General features: G+C 27.2%; 3 protein-coding genes and 1 non-coding gene across 6 annotated transcripts; all 4 read right to left on the bottom strand.

The window, feature by feature from the left end:
• Positions 1-2,161: 2,161 nt before the first annotated feature.
• LOC113556475 (thiamin pyrophosphokinase 1-like) lies at positions 2,162-10,127 on the bottom strand. Of its 3 annotated transcripts, none has more exons than XM_026961437.1 (5): positions 10,051-10,127; positions 6,243-6,389; positions 5,947-6,177; positions 5,582-5,875; positions 2,162-2,601 (listed from the first exon to the last, which is right to left on the bottom strand). In XM_026961437.1, the coding sequence occupies exons 2-5, from the start codon at positions 6,376-6,378 to the stop codon at positions 2,471-2,473; spliced, it is 792 nt and encodes a 263-aa protein (XP_026817238.1). In that variant the 5' UTR covers positions 6,379-6,389; positions 10,051-10,127; the 3' UTR covers positions 2,162-2,470. The 3 variants fall into 3 exon arrangements, with proteins under 3 accessions (XP_026817238.1, XP_026817236.1, XP_026817237.1); XM_026961435.1 differs by lacking the exon at positions 10,051-10,127 and adding an exon at positions 6,541-6,835; XM_026961436.1 differs by lacking the exon at positions 10,051-10,127 and adding an exon at positions 6,456-6,834 and having other exon boundaries at positions 2,163-2,601.
• A 4,698-nt stretch (positions 10,128-14,825) lies between these two features.
• On the bottom strand, positions 14,826-16,049 carry LOC113558291 (zinc finger MYM-type protein 1-like). The gene is made up of 3 exons (XM_026963764.1): positions 16,024-16,049; positions 15,023-15,898; positions 14,826-14,904 (listed from the first exon to the last, which is right to left on the bottom strand). Exons 1-3 carry the CDS (start codon positions 16,047-16,049, stop codon positions 14,826-14,828), a joined length of 981 nt encoding a protein of 326 aa, XP_026819565.1.
• On the bottom strand, positions 16,032-19,936 carry LOC113556912. Its single transcript, XM_026962135.1, has 5 exons — positions 19,855-19,936; positions 17,318-18,769; positions 16,966-17,040; positions 16,594-16,692; positions 16,032-16,341 (listed from the first exon to the last, which is right to left on the bottom strand). Exons 3-5 carry the CDS (start codon positions 16,966-16,968, stop codon positions 16,051-16,053), a joined length of 393 nt encoding a protein of 130 aa, XP_026817936.1. The 5' UTR covers positions 16,969-17,040; positions 17,318-18,769; positions 19,855-19,936; the 3' UTR covers positions 16,032-16,050.
• A 5,250-nt stretch (positions 19,937-25,186) lies between these two features.
• Positions 25,187-25,309, bottom strand: LOC113559509. Its single transcript, XR_003406008.1, has one exon. It is a non-coding gene; the product is annotated as a U5 spliceosomal RNA (small nuclear RNA).
• Between the last annotated feature and the right edge of the window lie 475 nt (positions 25,310-25,784).

Below are 25,784 nucleotides of genomic sequence, written 5' to 3' on the forward strand. Positions count from 1 at the left end.
GTGTATAATATGGTCTATGGTTGATTGATTAATCAATCCAACTTGGAAATATTATATTATCATATTAATGATAACAACCGATGGGAGATAGGTCACTACATAATTAATTAATTAATCGTGGGTCACTATTTACTATTATTACACTATTATAGTTATTTCCAGTTTTCAATATTTACACTATTATAATAGGTAACAAGTAAAGGTAGACGGTAGTTGTTACCATGATAAAATGGTTGTACACAGTATTCTAAGATAACTTATAAGTGTTATGACTATGGTCTTAAATTATATTTATTTCATGATATAAGATATAACCACATTAAATAGAAAAATATATGATAAATAAATAGTTTAAATAAAAAACATATGCCAAAAATATTGAAAAAAAGTGAAAATAATTACTGAACATTTTTCTAAGTTTGGTTCAGTAAAAATATGAAGGTTTAAGTCGATTTGACTTTATTAAAAAATTTTATGGTTTGGTTCAATTTCAAAAATCAATATTGACCTATCAATTACTTATAATTACTATTATGAACCACTAACAATACAAAAAATAATATAGTTTTTAAGCTTTTTTAATCAGAACTTTAACAACCAAAATATACTAATAAATAATAATTAAAAATAAAAAACCGTGTCAATGAAATAATTATAAGGATAAATCATAAATTCATAAACAATTATCATAATTAGTAATAATATGGAATGGGAACAATTAAATATTTAAGTAGGTAATACAGTTCTCAGAAACAATTTATTGTATATTTGTTTGAATGTCTTAGTCAGTTTCAATTTCTTCTCTTCAGATATATTAATTTAAATTTTAAATTATAGATATAATTATCGTATATTTTAATTGATTATAGTAATTAACTATAATAGGAATTATTAATAATTATTTTCATAACTATATTTTATTAAAAAAGAAATAATACTTAATTGCAAAGCTTGAGGTATGGATAAGTCATATAAAAATGTAAAATAAATACTTGGTCACTATTCAAGAATGAGCAGTTTCTGTTAAATATCAATAATTAAATAAATAATTTTGTACAGTAATTATTTTAATTTTTCAAACTGATTAAATTATTGGCTTTGATAAGAAAAAGTGTCATTGTATATAATAATAAACATTACTCAATATTTGTGGACAAAATCCCTTTTTGATGCTACTGAAATGTAGAATGTATAAAAAAACAACCCCACATAATAGATTAAAATATTAAATTCATCATGGTCTAGATATATTAAATAAATAAGTAAAGCTACAATATTATTGGAACTAATTTAAATTGGTAGATAAATTTATACTTTCTACAAAATAATATCTACTTATTATTTAATGTTAAATCATATTTTTATGTTACAGTATGTTTGATCAAAAGGAACTTGATACATATTTATTCAATTTACAGGATAATTTTACAACATTAAAATAAAATTTTGTTATTTTTTTATAATATTAACATAGATTTAAGTTTTTATAGTATGAGCAAAATCAGCTTTTTAGTGTTTAAACTGAAAACTTTCTTTAAACTAAAGTAGTAAAATAACAATCACGTGTCACTGCAGTAATTTACTCATCTAACATGAGGGTATCGTATTGGAATTACATAATTATTCTCTAAAGTATTTAAAATGTAAAAATAACATAACTTTATATTCCAATAATTTAGATTACAGTATTATCTAAACAATAAAATATATAATTCTTAATGAAATTTTAAAAATATAATTGAATATAATGTACAAATTAGCATTATATGTATTGAACAACTTTAATGTGATTATGTCATGAAACTATTTGGTTTTTTTTTTTAACTTTTCATATCTCTTCGAGTATTTGTTATACAATGGATTTGCAAAATGTTTTTAAAAAAAAAATTTAAATATTGAATAATAAATTTAGTGAGAAGATAATTGTATTACTAATATAAAAAGTAACTCAAGATACTATATTTAAATGCAAAGATAAAAATGTATAAAAGGGTCAAGTTAAAGTACCAATTTCTAATTTTTGAAATTAAATTGAAAATTGATTTAATATTATATTGTGTTGTTTTACTCACTGATTATCTATCTTAACATAAAAAATTTATCAAATGCTTACAATAAAAATGGAACATCATCACAAATACATGTGTATAAATATATTTGATTGAAAAAACAATTAAATACATTATTGCATAGACTATTTTAAACATAACAACCCTTAAGGCCCTAACAACATATATATTCTAAAAACATATAACAAACTTCTATAATATTACTTTATAAAAATTAAGCGTACAGATACATTGGACAATTACAATGGTATGTAGTAAATTTTATTGTAGTCACACTGACAGTACAGATCATAAAATACACAATAATTATTGTACAGGTAAAAAACAAGTGATCAGGCAATAGGAAGGGAAAAATTTTAGTTTTAAATAAAATATACCAATCTAACAGAGTTCTTCTTGATTTAGAAACTTTCTTCATACCCCATAGTCATTGTCCACAATAGTGGAGAACTATTGGTGATTGTGACGATTGGTTCTCCATTGAATGTATTACTACTACTAGTAAGTCCTCCCATTTCCATAAGTTTTCCACCTAAAATGAATACTAAGACTAAAATCTTTATGTAAAAAAATTGTATAGAAAATATAGTTCGTTCACAGACAGTACAATGAAAAATAAGTCATATCGAACAATTTCCAAATAAAAGCAACCAGTGTTGTTCATGCAGAGCCTTTTATAAATTAGTTATATAATTACTGACACAAAAAATGAGACCTGTCCTCAGCGGCCTATCATTAATTTGCACCGTTATTGAAATTTTACATGAATAGATGGTAACATTTCTACCATTAAATGTTGTATTTGCAGACATGAAAAAATAAGCGCTAACCAACTATTCACTAGCTAGACCTAGTCTTTTAACTATGTCCTTAAAATTCTATATAGCATTGAAAATTAACATTTTTCTGTTGTAAGAACCACTACTAAAAAACTGTCATTTGGTGCATAATAAACAAATCTCATTTTCGTGTCTACGGTGATATTAAATAGACTAACTACAATCATTAAAAAAAGCTATCAACATAAATATTGAAAAAAGCCCTCTTTTTTCTTCATAAGAAATAATATTTATTTGTATTCCATCTAACTAGAATTACTACTTATCACAACTAAAAATTGTATAACTATTTGATAAAAATAAAAAACTATACATAATTTTTTATCAGGCCCGGATATAAGCTAGGTATAAACGGTAGATAGTGTACAACCTACAGATTCATGATTGGCCACAAATTTAGGGACATCGTCTATATTTTATTTGATACAAAATATTGAATATTTATTATCTAAATTAAGTACAAGAGTTTATAATACTGATTGATTAGATTGTATCCAAAACTAAAATTATTAAGTTGTTGTACTATTGTTTAATTTAAATTTATTATACACATATTTAAAATAAAATAAACCATTATATTTTTATTGTTTTACTTTTTATTTATATATATTCAATAAGTTAAAACTTTTATTTTACTACCTATTCAAGCTGAATAATCAGAGTTGTTTCAATGTTTATACATTGATTGAAAAATGTATAAGGTAAACTAGTAAAATAAGGGCACCAAAGTTTTCACAGCCTACAAGCACTGTAATTGTTAATCCGGGCCTGGTTTTAATTTAAAAAAATCTATATTATCGAATTTAGTAAGCAATCATACATTTTTTAACCAATACAAAATTTAAGTCACAAGTTCAAAATAAAAATATTTAAATAGTAAATAGTTTATATTGATTTTGAAGCATATTTTATTTTTATGCGTTAAGCTACAAAATTATACATTGTTTCACAAAGTATTATTAAATCAATTAATGTAATTAATTAATTACTTTTATAAAAGTGTAAACAACTGCCCATTTCTCTAAAAATTGTTTTGAATAATTAATAAAAAAATATAAAAAAAATTATAAAAAATGATGGTACATAATTAATTTTTAGAGTAACAAGAATTATAGTCTAATTATTTTACCGTTTGAGACCATAGACATTTCCTAATAATATTTCTTCTCATTTTAAGACCATATGATTATTATAATGCTACAAAAGAAAAAGTTAATGTTAGAATAAATTGAATAAGTAAAAGTTTTAATAATAATTTAAAAATCTATTAAGAATTCAACACCCAGTATTTGATTAAGTAAACCAGTAAAAATCCATTAATTATTATTAAATTGTGAATTATCCAGACATGTATAATTCTATAAAAAAAAAAAATAAATAATGAAAAAAGACCATTTAATTATTACAATTTATTTAGTTATAATAAATAAAATCTATATACCTATAACCCATAAACTTACTAAATATATTAATGTTGATAAACCTAATCTACTCTATGATAAATATTTATGGAACTCTCTTGTTATACAACTATAATTAAGGCTCAGAAGTTGATGACCTTGAAAACATTAAAAATTGACCTAAAAAATATATGCAAATAATGAAAAATAAATTTTTTTTTAAATTGTACTATATTTTACTATAAAATTCTATATACATTTATCAAAGCTTACGAATTACTCAAAGTATGACAAAAATGACAAAAAATGTCCTTAAAAATTAAATAAAAAAATTAAAAATATAGTAGAAGTAGATGAGCATTAACCGAAATTTTAATTTTCGGCATTTCGAAAATATTACAAAAAAATAATAAAGTTTAGGTACAATAATATTCATTACATCACGACAACAACGACTGTAATCAGTAACATAAAATTGGATAGTTACTAATCTTAATCCGTGGTAATTTCAAAGTTTTAAGTAAGTTATCGGCATAATGGCAATCGACAAGAAACAATAAGAAGTGAACTAATGTGAAATCAGTAAAAACGACTAAAAATATGGGAAAATTACCTAAAAATGATATAAAAAACACCAAAAAATGCAAAATAAAAATTAGTTGAACAAATTCACATGCTAATGAAACACATTTGTGGCCAGGAGAGCATAGTCTACAAAGTTCAAAAAAAAAAAAAATGCAAAATTCATCAACTTCTGAGCCCTAATTATAATATATATAACATTTGTTAAAAGTTTTATTTGATCTAAACATTACTTATAATATTATTATAGTTAAAACTTCTTTTTATTGTACCTATTAATATTTTTATATAATAATGCTCTAATGGTTTTAGATCTATAAATACTAGTATATAAAATAAATTAAATTGTCTAAAAGAAAGCTAATATCTGTGAATTTAAAATTGTCTTAACACATAATATATATAATCAGATGATCAATCAACAATTAAAAAATATAAATATTTTATAACATTTTGGCAAATTGATTAATAAGATTTTAAGATATAAAAATGTATTACACAGTATATTGATTACTTTACCACCATTAATTTTATTTACAAAACCAAGTGCAAGATAATTTATAATAGCTAAATAAAAGGTAAAGCAACTATTACTCTAAAATAATAATAAATCAAATATACCAATAATTTAGTAATAAAAATTGGAAATGATTTAATAATACATATCTAGCTAAAAAAAAAAGCAACTTACTTAAATTCCATTTGAGTCCTGTAGTTGTACATTCGTTGCATGCCGAACCCATTGGAAAAAAGCCTACATAATTGTTCTCAGGATGAAACCTGAGGAGCTGAGGAACATGGATACGATGTGTGCCGGCCTGGAGCAACCAGGTCAATGAATTTCTTCCCAGAAGATATATATCTTCATCGAAATAATGGTCTTTAGTCTTAGACTTGTACAAAGTGTTTAAATTTGATAAGAAATGATCGACCCTATGGCACATGTTTACCATAACGATAATAGAATCTATTGATTTACAATTTTCTAAAAAAAAAAAATCAATTTTGATTATCATGAGACTATTACAAGTAGCTCATAAGTTTATGTATAATTACTTTCTGAGTATTTCTTAACCTCTTTAAGTGCTTTGGTGAAGTCTGTTTCATCCTGGTTAGGTGTGGGAATGATTGTTGAGCCCATGGATACAAACTGCTCAACGACAGCAGGGTTGGCCGAATCCAGATCTCCAGTTATAAGGTCAGGGAATTTTAAGTCATCAAATGAATTTTGTTTGACGAAACTGTGCCATTTGTTGGTGCCGCCATCAACAGTCACTCGGAGCCAAGCTAGAAATAAAGATAAAAATAAAATTTAGTTATATTGGACGTGATTGCAGTGACAGAACACTCACAATTATTCCACAGATGCCGCACCAGCTTTGGTGGATTTTCGATACTTGTGTTCAGTACAACTACAGCTGTGTTCGACAGTTTTAAGTCTTCCAGATCCGGCCACCAGTCTCGGGTCTTAGGAGGATCAGAAATCATAGCTAACGGATCTGTAAAAATATCCATACACCAACCTCTTCACAATAGGTAAGTACTACTAAAACACTTATTATTACCGTCACTACGCCGGAATAATTGTGCGACGCATAAAATTACCAACTAACTACCGAGTACAAAACTACGGACTGCGTGAACACTAACCTCGTAAATAAAAAAATTTCGATAGCCAATTAATAGCAATGGCACGTGGGGTTTTCATATGAATTACGAGCAAGTTTTTAGCACGAATGACCGTGGCGCAGCACGACCATAAATTAAAGAATACTACTGTCTCGTCTAACACGCACTATGTATAACCGATCGAAGCTGACCACCGCCACTTCTGCCGATCATCGTTGATCGTTGTCGTTCGAACCCTTTTTAATTTACTAATAGATTTCTAAATCGGGGCAATTATTCAATTATATGTAATTTAATATTTATATTATTATTTATTTTTGTATAATAATAAAATAACTGATAAGCAAACAGTGTGCAGTCTTTGATAATAAGTGTATACATATATATATACAATACAAATATTATCTACATGTACAGCGAAGCGATGTGCAACACTTCTCTGACCGTTGCAGTACTTCGAAATAAGAAAGTGCCTTTCACTGAGAACATATGTCGCTCAAATACTCGATCACCGTGACGTCAGTTACGCGTAAGATTTGAAGATTATTACTATATAATTATTTCTGTAATCAAAGTTGTACGTCATGCGTATAAAACTATCAGGGTTAATTTTTAATTTTTTTTATTTTTTTTTATCAATAAAAATTTAAAATTACTATACACAATTTCATAATTACAATACTTGATTATCTATTTATTTTAAGCATAACTCGAGTTAGAGATAGAGAGTGTAACAATGTTATACTAAAAAAGATCAAAAATAATAAAAATGTACAATTATATAAATAAATAAATAGTGTACAGTTTAGTTAGTTATTTAAATACAATTATAAAATTAAATTAAAGAAAAATCAAAATTACAATAAAAATAATAGATTTAGTTTTTAAAATTTAAAAGTAAGATTCATAATAAAAATAATACAAAATACAAAATATTATTCTGACATTATTAAGTTAAATTACTTGAATGTAACTATCTAGTAATATGTTCATAATAAAATAATAAATTAAACTAATTCTAAGAATAAATACTTATAAACACATTTTTTAACACTATTTTGATGCTGATGGATGTTTTTTTTAAACTCATATGGTATTAAGTTAAAGTACGTAGGCCCTAAGTAGTCCACAATGATTGACCAAAAGATTTTTTGGCATATTTGACGAGAATATTATAAACCATATTTTCTCTATTATTTTCAAAAAATGTGTTCTTTTTTCCCTTTATTAATCGTTTAAATATAAACAAAATTGCTATTTTTTTATAGAGGGACTTTATTGGTAGAACACCCAAATCCCTATAGTTTCGACTAGTCGACTCTTCAAGAGCATACTTATTCAAACATATTCTTACTATTTTTTTTTTTGATTTACTTGTAACTGTTTTAAAATACAATCATCTAGTCCACCCCATATTAGTAACCCATATTGATAAATCGACTGATACAAAGCAAAATATATTATACGAATTGTTTGTGTAAGTATTAAATTTTTAAGCTTTATAAATTTGTAAGTTATTGTACGTAGCTTTCCTAATAAATTATGTGTATGTAAATTCCATTTTAAATGTTTATCAAAAACAATACCTAAATATCTTATTAGAGAAACTTCATTTATTACTTTACAAGTACCTATGTATGTTGTAAGGATTTATATTAAGGCATCTATGTATGGTTATTGAGTTACCATTTGTATTAGTTGAAATCCTATTAATAGAAAAGGACAAAACATAGTTTTATCTTCATTTAAAGTTAGATTTATATTACATAGACATATATAAACTTTATTTAAACCAAACGTAGCTTTATCATGAACTCCATTCCACGATTTTTCCGAAAAAAGTAGACAAGTATCATCTGCAAAAGTAACGACCAAGCCATCAATATTAATATCACAGACGGAGTTAATATGAAATATAAACAAAATAGGCTCCAATACACTACTTTGCGGAATTCCATAATTAATAGAACTTTCTTGACCAACATTATTTATTTTTACCATTTGTTTTCTATTTATTAAGTAACTCTTAAACCAATTGAAACTAACATTTTTTATTCCAAAACTAGGTAGTAACTGTAGTAGAATTTTATGATTGACTGTATCAAATGCCTTTGCCAAGTCCAAGAAAATCGCTATTATTTTATTGTCACAATCTAATTCTTTATATAAAAACTGAGTTGTACTGTAAAGAGCGTCCTCTGTACAAATACCAGGTCTAAATCGATACTGATTTTTAAATAAAAGCTTATTATTTTTCAGAAAAGTAATTAACCTTACTTAAATTATTTTTTCTAGGATTTTGAAAAAATTTATTAGCAGGGATATTGGCCGATAATTGTTAATATTCTTACTATCTCCACCCTTTAAAAGAGGTTTAATAACTGCTACCTTAAGATTATAATCATATAATTAAGCCTAAGTGTCTTGCAGCTTTATTGAAAATTGTAGAAATGTGTATGTAAACAGTTAAATTAGATTCAAATATGACACCAAAATCCTTAATATGAGTAATGTCGTAGCGACCGGTACCTTATTCAAAGTCTGATATTGTATATACTATATAGGGATGGGAATATGGGATACACTATTGATATTTTATACAATAAAATTAAATGATATAACATTTAGATTAGTTTAAGTATTAAGTGCATATCATTTTCTAAACACCACTCTTCAACTGCATATTTTATATTATTTTCAATAAGTACATACGAATCGTTTACTAATTTAATTTTACCAAGTAATTTGTTATCATCCACAAAAGTAAATAATTTTATAAACTGTAGATTAAAAGATACATCATAGTCCATAGAGTATATTTTTTAATCTTTCTTTACCAAGGTCTGTATAAATATCAAATCAATATTAAGAAAGACATTTGTTAGATAAGCCTTCATGGGCCCCTGTACAAGTATGCTCGGTACAAGTAGCTCGACCCATTATTCTGTTAAAATAAATAAATGAATACTATAGGCAGTATGGGCGTACTACATTGTCATTTGTCATAGAGTAAATGGTAGATTATTATAATCTGTATAAATGTTTAAAATTTGAATTCAATGAAAAACAATCCTAGCGGAAGACTATTACGAAAAAATGATGTTTAATGTTGAATAAATTCAAAAAATTATCTATATTAAATGTTTGATTAAATCGATAATATAACCTTATCTTCATACCCTTACCTTCGTTCGATTATTAATTCAAAAATACATAAATAGATAGAAGTATTGTATTTTGGAAACGTGAAGTATCATATGGTTAAACTCATCGTCACTAATTTATAAATATATAGGAAATTGACCTATTTGACCAAATTAGGCTAAATACATAATCAGAAGTCTTCAAATCTTCATTATTATTAACTATAAACTTTTCTTGATTTTGATCCCGTATCGGCCGTATCTATTAAGAATTTAGTATTTACTGGTTTATTATATTTAACAACATAGCTTTAAATACCATAAATTATAGCTTTGTAGTGATAACCGCTATTTTTGTATATATTTAAAATAATAAATAACAATTTACCAATACTTCAGACGTTCTGATAAAATGTTTGACCACTGACTTCTGCTACTTCCACTGACTCCACTGACAACTGACTGAACTTAATTAGTTATAACTTATTCATTTTAGTCTGAAAATAAAACCATTTTTATTTGTTCGATAATTGTACCATTGTACGTATATCTAATGTGTATTTATTTAATACATCGTACTTTGTACAGAATTACATAAAATATTGCTAAAACTCTGTGATATAGAATAAACGTATCAATAAACCTTGAACGATTTATTGTTAAACATCGAATCTAAATAATTATATATTTGATCATTTGAATACATTTTAATATTTACTAAAACTAATATATATTATATTATATTGATGAAAATAAGTTTTAGTGAGTTCCCCACTTGGCAAACAAAGATTTTGTTAATGCCAATTATTATTTGTACGAAACGTACATACCTCGGGTATATTGACATACGTAATAAAATTAGATATATCGTATATTTACATTGTTACATTTTTTTTAAAAATAAATGGTATTTATCAAATTGATAATATTTATCGATAAATAAGACTTTTTAGATAATAATTTAACGTTGATAAATATTATAATAATATACTTAAAACAAAATTCAATAATACTACAGTTAATATTGTTTTATATTTTTGGTTTTAATGCAGGGGGACTTTCTTTAAGACTTCAAATATATAAAATATTTTTGCGTTTAATTAACAGTCGTTTATTATTCATTTCCACTATATTTTTATGAGTTACCTATAGATAAGTTAGATAAGATTGTTATAACTATAATATATTAATATAAATGTAGTTTTGTATAAATTAAAAATTATATATTTTATCATAAGAAATGCTATTTCCATTCAAATCCGTATTCTAATCATAACATATAATAATATTAATTATACGTGTTGTGAATAATTTATAATCGATCGCAGCTATTCAAGATCACATAAATTTTATACAGATTCCATTTACAGATTACAAGGTCCGGCAAAAAAATCTCTCTTATTTAGAAATAGCGCTGTGTGAGTTGTGGTGGTGGTACAACGTACAACAGCGAAGAGAGTATCGATGGATAGTGGTATAATTGCCATTTTTAGTAGATGTAATGGCAAGGAACAAAAAAAAACAAAAAAAATAACGAAAATAAAACTTGATTTTAAAAAAAAATTCTAAATTTAAAATTTTTAACGTGATAACCCTGTGAGCTGTGATTACGTTTTTTGAGGATATTTAAAGGCACAGTGTACGATCATCGCCCCGCATCCCTACAAGCACTTAAGGAGCCAATAACCAGGCATTGGCCTCCATTACACCAGCAATGACACGAAGAGTTATGGAAAACTATCGGGAAAGGCTTCATGAATGTGTTAACAATGGAGGATACCAGGTTAAGAAATAAATAAATAAAATAAAATAAATAATTAAAAGTGGCATAATATTTATTAGAAAAAAATAAAAGAATTTTTGCTATTTGTTTGTTTGTTTATTTGCAACTACCTCTTGAAATATGGGAGGTTTTTTGCCGGACCCTGTATTATCTACCATAGTTACAAGAGCTAGAGTTCTTAGAAAACCAAAGTTAAAAATAATTTGAAGGCTAATTAGAGGCTAAAAAGTAAAACCTCATAGGGGGGCTTAATACAAATACAAAGGACTAAGCCCCCTCTAGACCCCCCCTAGTTACGCCGGTGCATAGATACTCCTTGATAGCTACATAATATTTTTCGTGGGATGATTTTACAAGTGGCGAATGTACAAATAATAACAAAAGTATTATGGGACATAACGCAGATCCAAAATAAGAACACGGCTTATAAAGTTTAATTTAAAATTAACTGACTCAAGTCTACGAATTTGTACGATGACCACAAGTATTATTTTGTTACGGAAAATTAAAAATAACAAATAAGTTGCCTATATAATGCTCCTTAAAATCGAATGATGTGAAATACTGAAATAGTTCTTGTTTGTAAACAAATATTGTAAATTGTTTACTCGAGTTCTCAGCTTGACCAACTGGTTAGGTTAGATTAAAGATTATAAAAATGTATAAGACTGTAATATCGGGTTGATAAATATTTGTATACCTAGAAAATATACGCTGAAATAAAATATAACTGCGAGGAGTACTGTATTCATATGATTTTCCGGATTGTAATCGTTTTTAAATTTGAAATTTTTGTACTTAGGTATTAACTTATATAGTAAGTTTAGTTCTTTAAATTTTCAATTATGCTTTATAGTCTAACTTCCAATCTGTGTATCATATTTTTAATATTTTGTTCCGATACTTGCACAAAAAACTACAAAAAGTCAAGAATATTAATTTTAAAAAATGTGTGAAAAAAGTTATGCAAAGATTTAAGTTACAATGTGAATTATTGATACATATACCTGTACTACGAAAGTGTACGTTAAAATAAACGCCACCGTCCAACATTTATTGTACGGTTTAAATAATAAATATATATATATATTATAATTATCATTTTGTTTAACTTTATAGTAATATAGTGTATACCAGCTATATTATTGATAAAAATTAGTTTAATTATTAATAAATTAATTCTATATAGATCAAGTGTAATTAAACTATTAGGTTTGTTTAAATAAGACATAACATACTTGGCATACTTACTAAAGTTAATACGTAATTTACTGACAAATAATTAATCGTAAATATTAATAGTATAAAAAAATATGAACGCTTTGTTTGTATGTGGATTATTATGCCTTGACCACAATAAAAACAACTAACTACATATAATACCTCAGGTTTTTTAAATAACAAATCAATTAATACGTCGATTAATGCTAAGGGGATAAGACAATTGGCACATGGTGGAAATAATTATATATGTTATTGTAATAATGTAAAAATAATAAAATAAGTAAAATTAAAGTTAATATAACTAAAAATGGCTAATACTATATATTAGATAATATGACTTTAGTCCAGGGAGTTTCTTCCTTACACTTATAAAGTGTAGTATATCATACCATATAATTGTATATAAAATATAAGTTTAATACGAAATGTATACATACCTTACGTTAATTGACTTGCAACTGCCTATAGGCTATACTGTAGTATGATAAGATCAATACTTGAATCCAAGTAAAAAAACATAGTTAGTTAAAAACAAGTCTAATTGTTGTTTACAGCCTTATAGGATTCGATATAGAGAGAATGAGTTGTTGCCATAATAATATGACTGAATATGATTTATAAAAAATTATACGCAAATTTATATAAATCTATTACTTAACTCAAAAAGTATAGGTATCGAACACAAATTATAATTTGTAAATACTATATATTTATTAAATATAAATAAACAAAACTATTAAAAATAACACAATATAGTTATATAATAAGAGTTTTGTACATATTTCTGATTTTTATTATTATTTGATATTTTTCCAAAAATAATGGTTCAAAATAAAATTATTGTTACAAATAAATAATTAATTGTGTATGCAAAAATAAAGTTTAATTATTTATTGTACTGAAAAGTTAAAACAAAATTTATTTAAAAATAAAATAAATGAATATACATAAAAATTAAAAATGTTAAAAACTTCAAACTTGTATTACTAAAAATATGTTTAGAACTATTTAAGGCAATACACAATATTTTAACTTATTACTTACTGGTTTATATATTATGTGAACACAGTGGCGTAAATTGGGCTAAATTGTTAGGGTTGCAATCAGTTTCTAGGTTAGACAGACTTGTGGGGGGCTTTGCCCCCCACACCCCCCTAAAATATTTTATTTTATTCTAGATTTAACATTACAAGTACATAAATTCAACAAAACTATTTTAACCTTAAACACATATTGTATCTATTGGCAATTAGTATTATGAATATACGCTATAAATAGGGTATATAATTACTTACTGTCAATAAAATATTTATAATTTTCTTAAACAATATATGAGTACATTAAAAAAAAACAATTTTTTTATTTTATAAAATTTATATTTTAATAACAGCTGCCATTTATATTTTTTGTGTAATATAATACCTAATACAATATAATATATATATATACATTATAGGTAGATTTAAAATATTAGTTGGTTTTTTACTGAGGGAATAATATCATTTACTGCAGTAGTAATCGGCGGCCTCTACATTCTGCGGCAGCACTGAATTTTTCTATTACTAAATCTTTATCTATAAGAGATGATCTTTCACGTTCAATTTGCAAGATTCCAAGACTGTTTAATCTTGATTGTCCCATTGTGGTTCTTAAATATGTTTTTAACCTACGTAAACAAGAAAAACTTCTTTCGCATGATGCGGAGTTAGTTGGTATAGTAATAAATAATTGTATCAAACTTGTTAATGTTGGAAATCCAGCTTTATAATTTTCTGATGCAATGAAATTGATTTTTGATTGCACATTACTTTGATTATGTACAGCTTTATACATCCTATTTAAAATTTTTGTTTCTGCTTTAAGATTATCCTCATCAAAACCATACATTTTATTTATTTCTTTAAAAGAATTATTATTTGGAGTATCATTTAAGAGTATATCTTGCATACAGTTTAAAATATATAAATTATTTTCTTCAAACCTTTCACTCATGTCATTTATAATATTATCCAGAACAGCAAAATATATATTTATTTTATAATGTTTATTTATGGTAGTATTTTCAACCTCCTTCAATCCACCGCCAAGTTTAGCTGGTATTTTTTGCTTTCTGGGAAGTATAGGAGAAGAAACATTATATTGTTTTCTTAAAATGTCTACTTCATTCCAAGTGTTATTAAAACTTTCTTCACACCGCATATTGCATAATTCTTGTATTGTTTCTTTTGCCATTGACTGTACATTACTATAAATTATTGAACTTGATTGTAAATACTTTGATAAAATATTAGTTAACAACAGTATCTTTTTAAGAAAGTATATACAAAATAAAAATTCAAAAGTATTTATTGACTTTAGTAATGCATTAGCATCAGATCCATAAACAGCATCATTTTCCGAAATATCTTCTAAAGTACTAACCACAGTTTGAAAATTGAATAAAACCGCCTTGAGGGCATCTAGTCGGCAACTCCACCTAGTATCACTGAGACTTTTTAAAGTTTTAGGTCCTTCACATGTACTTATATTTAAAACTGAATACATTTTTTCAAAAATCGCATGCCTCTTGGATGATGCACCAATAAAATTATGTAATGTATTTAATGTTCCAAATACATTTCTTACATAAGATACTTGTTTAGCCAAATCTATAAGGCATACATTTAAAATATGTGCATTACAGTGAATGTACATTGCTAAATGATTTTCTTCTTTAATTCTTGCTTGTACCCCTTTATACGACCCTCTCATTGACGCTGCACCGTCGTAACACTGCCCTCTCAAGTTTTCTATTTTTAAACCATGAGATACAAGAGTTGATTTTATTAACATTGAAAGTGTTTCTCCATCTGTATTTTCTGTTTTATAAAAACCAAGAAAAACTTCTGCTGGAGATAAATCTTTTGTTGCGTATCTTATAATAATTGCGACTTGTTCATGTCGAGACAAATCTTGAGTTTCGTCAACTATTATACTGAAAATACCCGCAGCTATTACATTATCAATTATATTTTCAATAACAATATTAGCTAAATACTCAAGAAATGTATTTGTGTAATCACCACTGACATAACGAAATGTCTTTTCTTTTTCAATAAAATATCGTTGAATAATATCATTATCTTTAGCACGAAGTGTTAATAGTTCTAGAAAGTTTCCTTTGTTTGAAGAGTCTTCGTCTACTCTATGACCTCTGATAGCTATTCCTTGACGAGCACAAAAAAGTAAACTGTCTAAAATACATTTTAAATAGGCTCGATTATCAGCTACTATCTGCTGATGGTGTGTATTAACTTTGCTAATTATACTCCCAGATTTCTTAGAATTTTTATAACCAGCTAATTTGGCACTAGCTTCTTTGTGTCCAAATGATTTTTCATGCTAAGGAAAAGACTTGAAACTAGCTTTTGACCATTGCTTGAATCCAACACTAACAAAAGTTGGATCTGATGTTTTAGATGGAAAAACACGACAGTAAAAACAATATGCAGAGTTACTGCTAGGACTATATTCTATCCAAGGAAAAGAAGTATACCACTCTGTTCGAAATTTTCTTCCTAAATGCTGTGGAAATATAATGTTATTTGGTTGATACGGTCCAAACCCACTTGAAAATAAAATTAAAGCATTTGTATTCTTATGACCAGGATCTCGATTAAGATTGTCACTTATCTAGATAAATATATATACTTGAAATTAAAATAAATTTTAACAAATACCATATACAATTATTCAATTTATTAAAGAGTATAAAAATGAGTGAATATTGACTATTTTGTACAACATTTAAAATTCTACAAATTGAAATTATAATTATTTCAATACTTGTTTTATGTTTTGTGATTGCATGTACATACTATTTAAAATTCAAAACTTTTATCATTGGTTTAAAGATTAAAATTGAATGCAATATTTTATATTTACCAATAGTGTATTTGTAGTTTGATCTGACTTTGATGTACCTACATGGCTAGATATAGCATTCTGAATTTGATTTATGTCCTTGGTATTTGGTAGAATATCCTAAAATGATCAATGAAATTAATACAAACATGATTTATATACATATTTATCACTTTTATACTACACAAAATAACCAATACATTTACTATTATTTATTTAACGTAGGTAACTAGTTACAGAATTTTCACTTTAAATTTATTAAGGTAAAGTGTTTACTGTTAACCAAAATATCCTTAAATGTTAAATGATATTAAATTAATATAAATTTAATTTCAATAAATTGTAAATTAATACTAAAGATATGATATGAAATTAAGTATTAACTGTATTTACCATTTTTGATCTTTTTTCTGGGGAAAGGTGGTTTTCTTCAGGTAAGTTAACATTTTTCTCAGCATTAGTATTTTTCTAATAAGCAGGTACAACAATTTATTAGAATCAAAATAATAAAAAAATATATAGCAAAATAAATTTAATTTTCCCAATAATATAATATTACCTTAATAATTAATATAAAAATTAAATTACAGATCAAAAATAAACTGTTTTATTCATCAAAATTGTAGTTTTAATATAATATAAATCAGTAATATATTTTAATGGCTACTCTTAACTTAATGTATACTAAATATGTGTACTAAAGACTAAACAATTATATGAATTTAAAGTAAAAATAGACACTTACTTTTGACTTCGATACTTTTATAAGAAATTTGTCCACTGTAGTAAGTACTTAATTTTAAGTCGATCACGAATAAGAAATAACAAGTGTAAAAATTAAATTCATGAATAAAACAAACAAATAGTAATTTTAAACTATGAAACACGTTTTCATTATCAGCTACCATTGAGACTCGAGTCGGCCGATCACAATAAATATACATATTGGTATAATAATAGAAAATTATTAATAACAAAACTATAAATAAATGTGGAAAGGATATAGTATAATAATAATTCCAGTGCTTCAAGACAACGTTAAACATTGGTTCTCAAAATATAAATTAGTTAGTTTATTATTATATTGATATTTCAATTTTTTGATAATTGAAATCGTAATTTTTTGGAGTCGCAAAAAGATACTCTTGCGACCCTATGATATTTTCAGGGGTTGCAAGTGCGACCCCGTGCGACCCCCAGTTTACGCCACTGTGTGAACATATATTTTTTTTATTTTCCTATTCTAGATTTTAGTCTATATGTCTATAACTAAATAATATTATGATGAAATAAAAACACAAAACATGAACAATTTTTGTAGATAAATGTCATGTTATACAAAATAAAATTATTGTTAATTGTTATAATATATTATATATTTATATATACATAGAAGCACCATGGTATATGGATTATACATTAATGTCACCATTTCTATAACAATAATATTCAATAATGTTTAATTGTGACAAACTCGTATGTATATATATACGACTATGGGTATATAACTACAACCATAAGAAAATAAGTAACAAAACATTATTAAATCACGAAAGATATTAAGCTAACCTAACCAAGTATACAATAATGTATGGTGTATTGGTGTATCATAATATTTATGTTTGTACGAACCTGTACATATATGTATTATAATAATATGTTAATAACCTACAGTAGCCATAAATAACCGATTGATCCACGGCCACGACAAGGATAGAATATTGACACTTATTTTATTTTAAATAGAAGAAATTATACAAAATGTAAAACAAATGAGTAAAAATATTAAGTATTATAATTTCGAGCGGATGATGAGTGACGACTGACGAGCGCAGAGGAGACGCCGCGACAGCTAAACCATACGTGCATCGAAAACCTTCATACTCGTTCATTGACGTCAGCGGAGGATGCAACGACGGGTTAAGGCTCAAAATTAACTAATAATATAATATATTGTATAGGTAAGTACTATACTATCATCAGGCGTCGTGGCTTCCATCCGTTCGATGTATGGTGCCGCCGCGGGTCGGGGTAAACTTCCATCCGTAAGATACCTGTAGAGACGAGCTTCTGAACGTATCGATTATTCTACAAAAGCCCGGATCTACAGGGTAGATCACGGATGCGTTACATTTCTGATGTGACCGGAGACTTACACATGGACCATGACAAGTGACGATGAGCAAACTGTAAATTACTGGAAAACGATAATAATAATAATAGTTTATGTCTATAAATAAGTAGTAACCTAGTATGAATGGCAAGAGAACAAAAATGTATTCGTCATAAGTAAGCCAGCTTATATAAATATGTTATACTACGACAAGTCTGCACCGGAAACGAAACGGCGCATTGGGGCGTTCGAACACGTCGGGGGATGTAAAGCGAACGCACCTCTGACCTTGGCCGAAGGGAGGCCGCCCGATTAATGGAGCTAGCAGGGTGGTGGTGGTGGTGGCGGAGGGTGCTGCGAATCTCGGTGCGGCGGCCGACGTGTATTGATCACGGCTGCTGATGCTGCTGCTGAGTCCGGGGCGTGGGCAAAGGGCGAGAGTTGCGTAGAGAACGTGTCGCGGTGGGGGACGAGACCGGAACTCGGCGGCGGCGGCTGCTGCTGCTTTGTAAATATACGATGTGAAAATCGAAAATAAAATATGTACATATTATGAAAACACGAAACGCGGAAAAAAAACTGTCGTACATATTTATCTCCCAGACAAAAACCGGGACACGACCGTTTAAATAATAGTGTTACTTATATAATATAATATACGATGTTTGAATCGGGAAGAAATAAACATATTTTATGTAGTAATAACAACCCAATACGGATATCTACTCAAAGCTCCTCTGCACTAACTCGTCTTAAACGAATACCTTACATTTACAAAAAACGGAAGTTTACATTACGTGTATAAACACACCACGCGTGTTGTGCGAATGCGTGATTTTAGTGAGCGAACGAGGAACATACTACGTATAAATAGGTGCGCATAACAAAGAAAAGCAAACAACAATATATATATATATATATATATTAATTATAATAATATATATTAACGCGTGTGTAATATAGAGGCCCGTAATGTAGTTTCCACGATGCGCAGTATCACTGATAAAATATTCAAATAGATATACATATGTGAATAGAATAATAATATTATGGCTATAATCGTTGCATTATAATACGTACATTTTAACACAGGAATTCCGTAAGAAAAAGATGATTTATAATAGTTTTAATAAAGGCATAGTATAATATCGGCATACTATTATACTTACTAACAGCAGACGATCGGATGTGATTCGTACAGTATGCGGTCCACGGCCGACGTGAGGGTTCTCCGAGAGTCGTGGTCCTTCTGCCGGGCCTCCGATGCTGTGCGCACCGCTGCGAAGGGCTGCTGCTGCGGCAGCTAATAATGTACGGGAAGGGGCGCGACGCCACCCTCGGCCACGCGCACGCACACACGCCGCAGTCGGTTTAATCTATAAAATGCAAAAGTCCCGGCGCGGGGAAACGCCATCGTCGAGGTGGACTCGTCTCCTCACTTTGTGTGTATGTGTGTGTGTGTATGTGTGTGTGTGTGTCTGTGTCTGTGTGTCTGTGTCTGTTTGGGTCAGAGTAGAGCAACGAAAACTTTAGCTGTTAAAAATCAAAAACATTTGCATATTATGTCCGTACACGATTAAAAATGGCACATAAAAATATATGCACAGAAGAAAAACATTTAAAATAATGAAGATGTTATAAAAAGAAATGCTATTAAATCTTTGCGGGTTGCTTCTTCTTTTCGTAAAGTGTATAATGTATTATGTATATTTACCGAAATATCAATACTGTGATGTCCAATATATTTTAATGTAATTATGTATATGAATGATTGATTTACAGGTCGACAACGTAGGTACATCTACAGGAATACAAATATGTAATATTATACAGTCAATAAAACCAAAATTTTCAAAATATATTTTGTAGATTGACATTATACTTTACGAAGTATGTAACCTCGCAGTGAAATTAGTATAGTATTTAGTATAGTAACGTTGAAGACTTTTCTAAAATATAAAAACTCGGCCAATATTATGTAGTGGAAACACAGTAGCAGCTGCAATACGACAGTAATCTGTTACTAGCGACAGAGAGAGAGGGAGAGGAATAGCCGATGGCGTTATTTTTGATTTAATATTTTATGTCGGAAAATCATATCGATTTTACCATGGCCGCACGAATTGCTTGCGCTTTTATTTGCGGAATACTATGTATATGTTTGTGTAACTAGTAACTACCTACATATATATACCTATAAAATATGTGGTTTATTAAATATGTCGCACTATAATAGCATAATACAATACGCGTATTGTACGATTCAAGGCGTGCGAGGGAACGACGTGCGCGAAATCGTTTGTATAATAATAATAATAATATACGATATTATAAAATCACTCGCGAAGAACTGTGTAAAAAAAAAGAGTAAAAGGGGTTGTTGGAACATAGTACAATAAATATTATACTATATATATAATGTATTACGCGCATTCGTTAGAAAAATGCGTACGCGACCATTATCATCGTATGCGGAGGGTTAGGCCGTTCATGGTCCGGTCGGCTACCGATTTAATTTTTTTTTTCGATCAACGTAGGATAACGTACTTGAATACGAATCTAAAATAAAATTTTTTGCTGGTCCAGTACAGTAACAATCACATTATTATAATGACAATGGTTATCGCAAATTCAAACATTTGACTGCTGCAGGACAAGAAAATCTAGTAATACTAATACAAGCAGTTTATATCGGGTTAGCTAGGCTCGTCGCTGGTAAGAAACATCGCATTATTCGAGGTGCCTACACCTCTAGCGTCTAGAATCTAATAGAATCAACGAATAGTCCCGATGGAAAAAATATATGGTCTACAATAAGAGCACGAATAACTTAGTTAGGTTAACCGAAAAATTTATATTACTTACTATTTATATGTAAATTATTTTGTGAAAAATCTATAGATCAGCCAGCCTGGTATATTGGCAGAAATCTGACATAACTTTCATCTGACCAAATAATGATATATAATATAATAACACTGCAATTATGTGAGTGTTTTACATATCATATTATACCAATAATGGCTAATGTTATTTAAACGTACTATATATTTACACGTTAATGTTTGTAATCGTTGGGTACACAAGATGCGTAATATTATTGATAATATGAGACTTATCATTTATAAATGTCATGTTTAATATAAATAGGTGTTTACAAACTGGATTTAGTGGGTTTGAATATAAGAAAAAAGATTAATGAAAATGAAGATGAAAATACCAATTACCAATATCTGTATTTGTCAGATTTTAAATTATAATAGTAGATATTCTACTTTTCATTTATATATTATTACTATAGTAGACGTATAAAATCGATAATTACGATCACATGATAATATAATATGTTCAATCTTATAATTATACAAGACATTAAATATAATCAAGGTATACATCACACTTAATTATTTTAAATACAAACACATTTACTCACGGTCTTATTAATAAAATATAATTACATAATATGGTGTCAAATTAAATTAAAATTGGCAAGTATTTTTTTGAAGAAAGAAATAAAAGTATTATATTGAAACGTATTATAAATACATTTTTTAAAATAGTTAAGTATCTATCTATTTATTAATTTAACTATTTTGTAATTTCCAAATATATATGCGTCTAAGAGACTAAAAATTATAATTTATGTTAGTCATATTTTTAAAATATATTAAATTCGTCTACTATTGCCAAAATAAAATATTAAAACAAAGGCATAATATAAGTACATGATATTATAATATTATCTATATAAATATAGTAGTCCTATAATGCTCAAAAAACTAAAAACATAGTTTGACTCATTTAACGTATAGCTCCGGCCGCTCCAGGTAGCAATGTTGTTTTGTGACTTTAAAATTACGCCTTAACATTTCGGGGACTTAATTATTACCTATCAGAATAAATAAAAATAAAAATAATATTAGTCAATGACCAATAGATACGTTTGAAAGTTGAAACTATGCGTGCGCCTTACGCTACTCCTCCAAACAATTATCGCGAATTCGTGAATATCGATCGACTCGCGTTCAATGTCAATATTCTGGTTTAAAATTAATCAGTAGTTCACAGTAGGTATATACATATTATTATATTTTATATTATTACTATTTTGCACATACTACATACTATTATTATTTTTATTATTAATATTATTACTTCCGTGTTCCATCGAACCTATGATGTGTATAAATCTGAACACCGATTAGAGTATAAACGTGTAAATCAAAATGTTTGCAAAACGAGTAACACTGTAAAAACACTGACATGAAAGTTGAGTTCATGACGACGAATAAATTGTATGCATTTAATTGGCAATAATAAATAATATAATTGTTAAATAATATTTTTAAAATTATTACAACAGACAAATTCAATAGTTGTCAGTTGCGCCATCAAATCGACGCATAACATCAGTCCATTAGTGCCTCTCAAATTTCCAGTGCGCAAAGTTGAAGGGCACAAAAGAATTAAAAAATATTATTATAATGCCGATGGATAAAACACGAAACGAGAATTGATACAAAACGAAATATGCAGCGCTATCTATACGCCGTAGGAAGATGAAATATTAGATTATACACAAAATAATATTTCAAAATTTGAAATTAAAAAAAACGTGCTCACGTATTTGAAATATTTTTAAATATTTTTAAAAAGTCTAAAATTCCAGTCTAAAATTAGCTAACAAAAAATTAAAATATTTTGAAAAGTACGTATAAATTCAATATTTTATGTTTTAGAAAATCCCAATATAAACATTTGGAAAACATTGTATTGTATGTATTAATGGCCATTCGTTATTGAATTATACGAAAAAATCACAGACGTTACATGTATTTAATAAAAGTGTACATGTTACTTCACATGATTTATTATTATCATTATTGCTTAATTATTCTTATAAGTTATAACACAATAATAATACGAAAATTATTTTAGTAAAATTTGTAATACTTGCACCTTTTTACAATATCATACCTAAACTAACCTAGGCTTTTAAAAAAAAACTTATTGTAATGCTTTAAATAGTATCTATAGAAATTATTTTTATTGAAATGAGTATTGGTAGAAAAGGAAAAGGTACACTTTTGGCGAAACCGGCTTATCACCCAAAATAACAAAATCGATTTTATCAATAATAGGTTTTACGTAAAAATTGCTATTTCCAAATTTTTGTTTTTCACAATTATTAAGATTAGTACTGTAAAATTGTTTAATTCAAAATACCAAATAGATTCGTTTTTCTATCTGCAGATAGAAATTCATCAAATATTATAGTAGAGGATTGAAACACTTTTACTAAAAGACGACTAAATTTACAATAATAAAACTTGTTAATTTAATCTTAAATCCGCTTAGAATCGAAAATATTATTACATTTTTAAACAAAATTATCTTTAAAAGCGACATCAGTTTTAGACTTCTTTACATAAATAGTTAATTTTGTTGTTTGTCTGTGCTATCATATTTTGCATCAATACTTGAAATACCAATACTAGGTAGTAGGAACATATAACATATTTTTTATATAAAAAAATCGTGAACAATTATAACATTGAGATTATATTTAAATCAATGATATGAGCAATATGTGTACACACAGTAACTGTTATATAACTGTAGTCATAAATTAATTAATACGAGTCATTTAGTCATTACAATTTACGACTTTTCTTGGTAAATAAATTACCATAGATAAATTCATAAATAATTTAAATAATCCGTTTCTCAACAGTCATTTGCCAGCCAAAAATACTATAACGTCTATAATACTGTTGAATATAAATATATTATTAATTAAAAATCATTATCTTATAGTGATAATAATACAATTATTATTATTCAATTGAGTAATATTATAAATTAACGGTTTAGAGATCAACCCAGATCAATATATAGGTGTTTACGTATAGTTAATTCATTATTTTAAAAAATATGATTATATAAATAATATATATTATGTATATTACTCGCAGGCATTACTATTGAGCATCTTTACAATCTACAGTCTACACAATTTAATATTATAATAGTACTACAGCGAAACCTCGATATAGAGGACATTTGCGAGAAATTACAAAATATGAACTATAAGAAAAAAATTAGTTATATAATATATTTGTAAATTATAATTGGTATTATTTATTAAAATCTATAAAAAAATTATCATTATTATACTGTACTAAGTGTACTATACTACTATAATATATTTATTATTTATGTATTAAGTGGGTATGTAACTCTATGTACAATTAAAAAATATTAAATTAATTTTTTTGCGTAATGTTTGCAACTTTCAATGGTAGAGTACTTTATACTTAAAATATGTTTCATAATCTTCATCGAACTGTTTGATTTTTTCTTCACTCCATTCGTCTGACTTAAATATTATATTGTTTTCTGTTGGATCTTCAAATTAATAAAAATTTCCAAATTTAACCAGTAGTCAATCGTTTAACATAGATACATAGCATCAATTATATTGTTAGATCTGCCATCTGGGCCCGACCAGAAGGTCAGGCGTTTCAAAAAAATTACATTCTATACTCCTTAGAGTGTTCCCCTCCACGGAAATCTTTAGTAAAAGGCGAAAGATTTTTTCGATTTGAAAGGGAACCAGAGTTGTGAGACAGTCTTCGTTCAGTTCATTATATACGATTGCACAGGTTACGATACCATGTAGTAAGTGTTAATCACACCTTGTATTCCCTATTTCAAACACAAATCTGTCAGTTCATACGTACTGACCATTACCAATGCAAGCTTTTAATGTTATCTCGAAAGCCGATCGCAAGAATCGTTCGGCATGGTGCGCTTAAAACGCCCTGCTATAGTAATAAAATTACGTCGGTAAACGATTTAACCTGCAAACGCCATCTACTGGTTGTTTGTTGGGGTATTGGTGTGCCGTGGACGATGATATCTAGTAAGTTGGCGACGAATGATCTAAATAATAAAATTACAAGAATGTAAGGAATAATAATACCTGTAACGTTAATAACGTAATACAGCGACGTTGTTACGACGATAATTTTACGATGGTGATTCTTTCTGTGTTATCAAAATTAATTATAAATTGTAACTGTATTCATAATAATTG

Source organism: Rhopalosiphum maidis, chromosome 3, assembly GCF_003676215.2.
Source record: "Rhopalosiphum maidis isolate BTI-1 chromosome 3, ASM367621v3, whole genome shotgun sequence".
NCBI lineage: Eukaryota > Metazoa > Arthropoda > Insecta > Hemiptera > Aphididae > Rhopalosiphum > Rhopalosiphum maidis.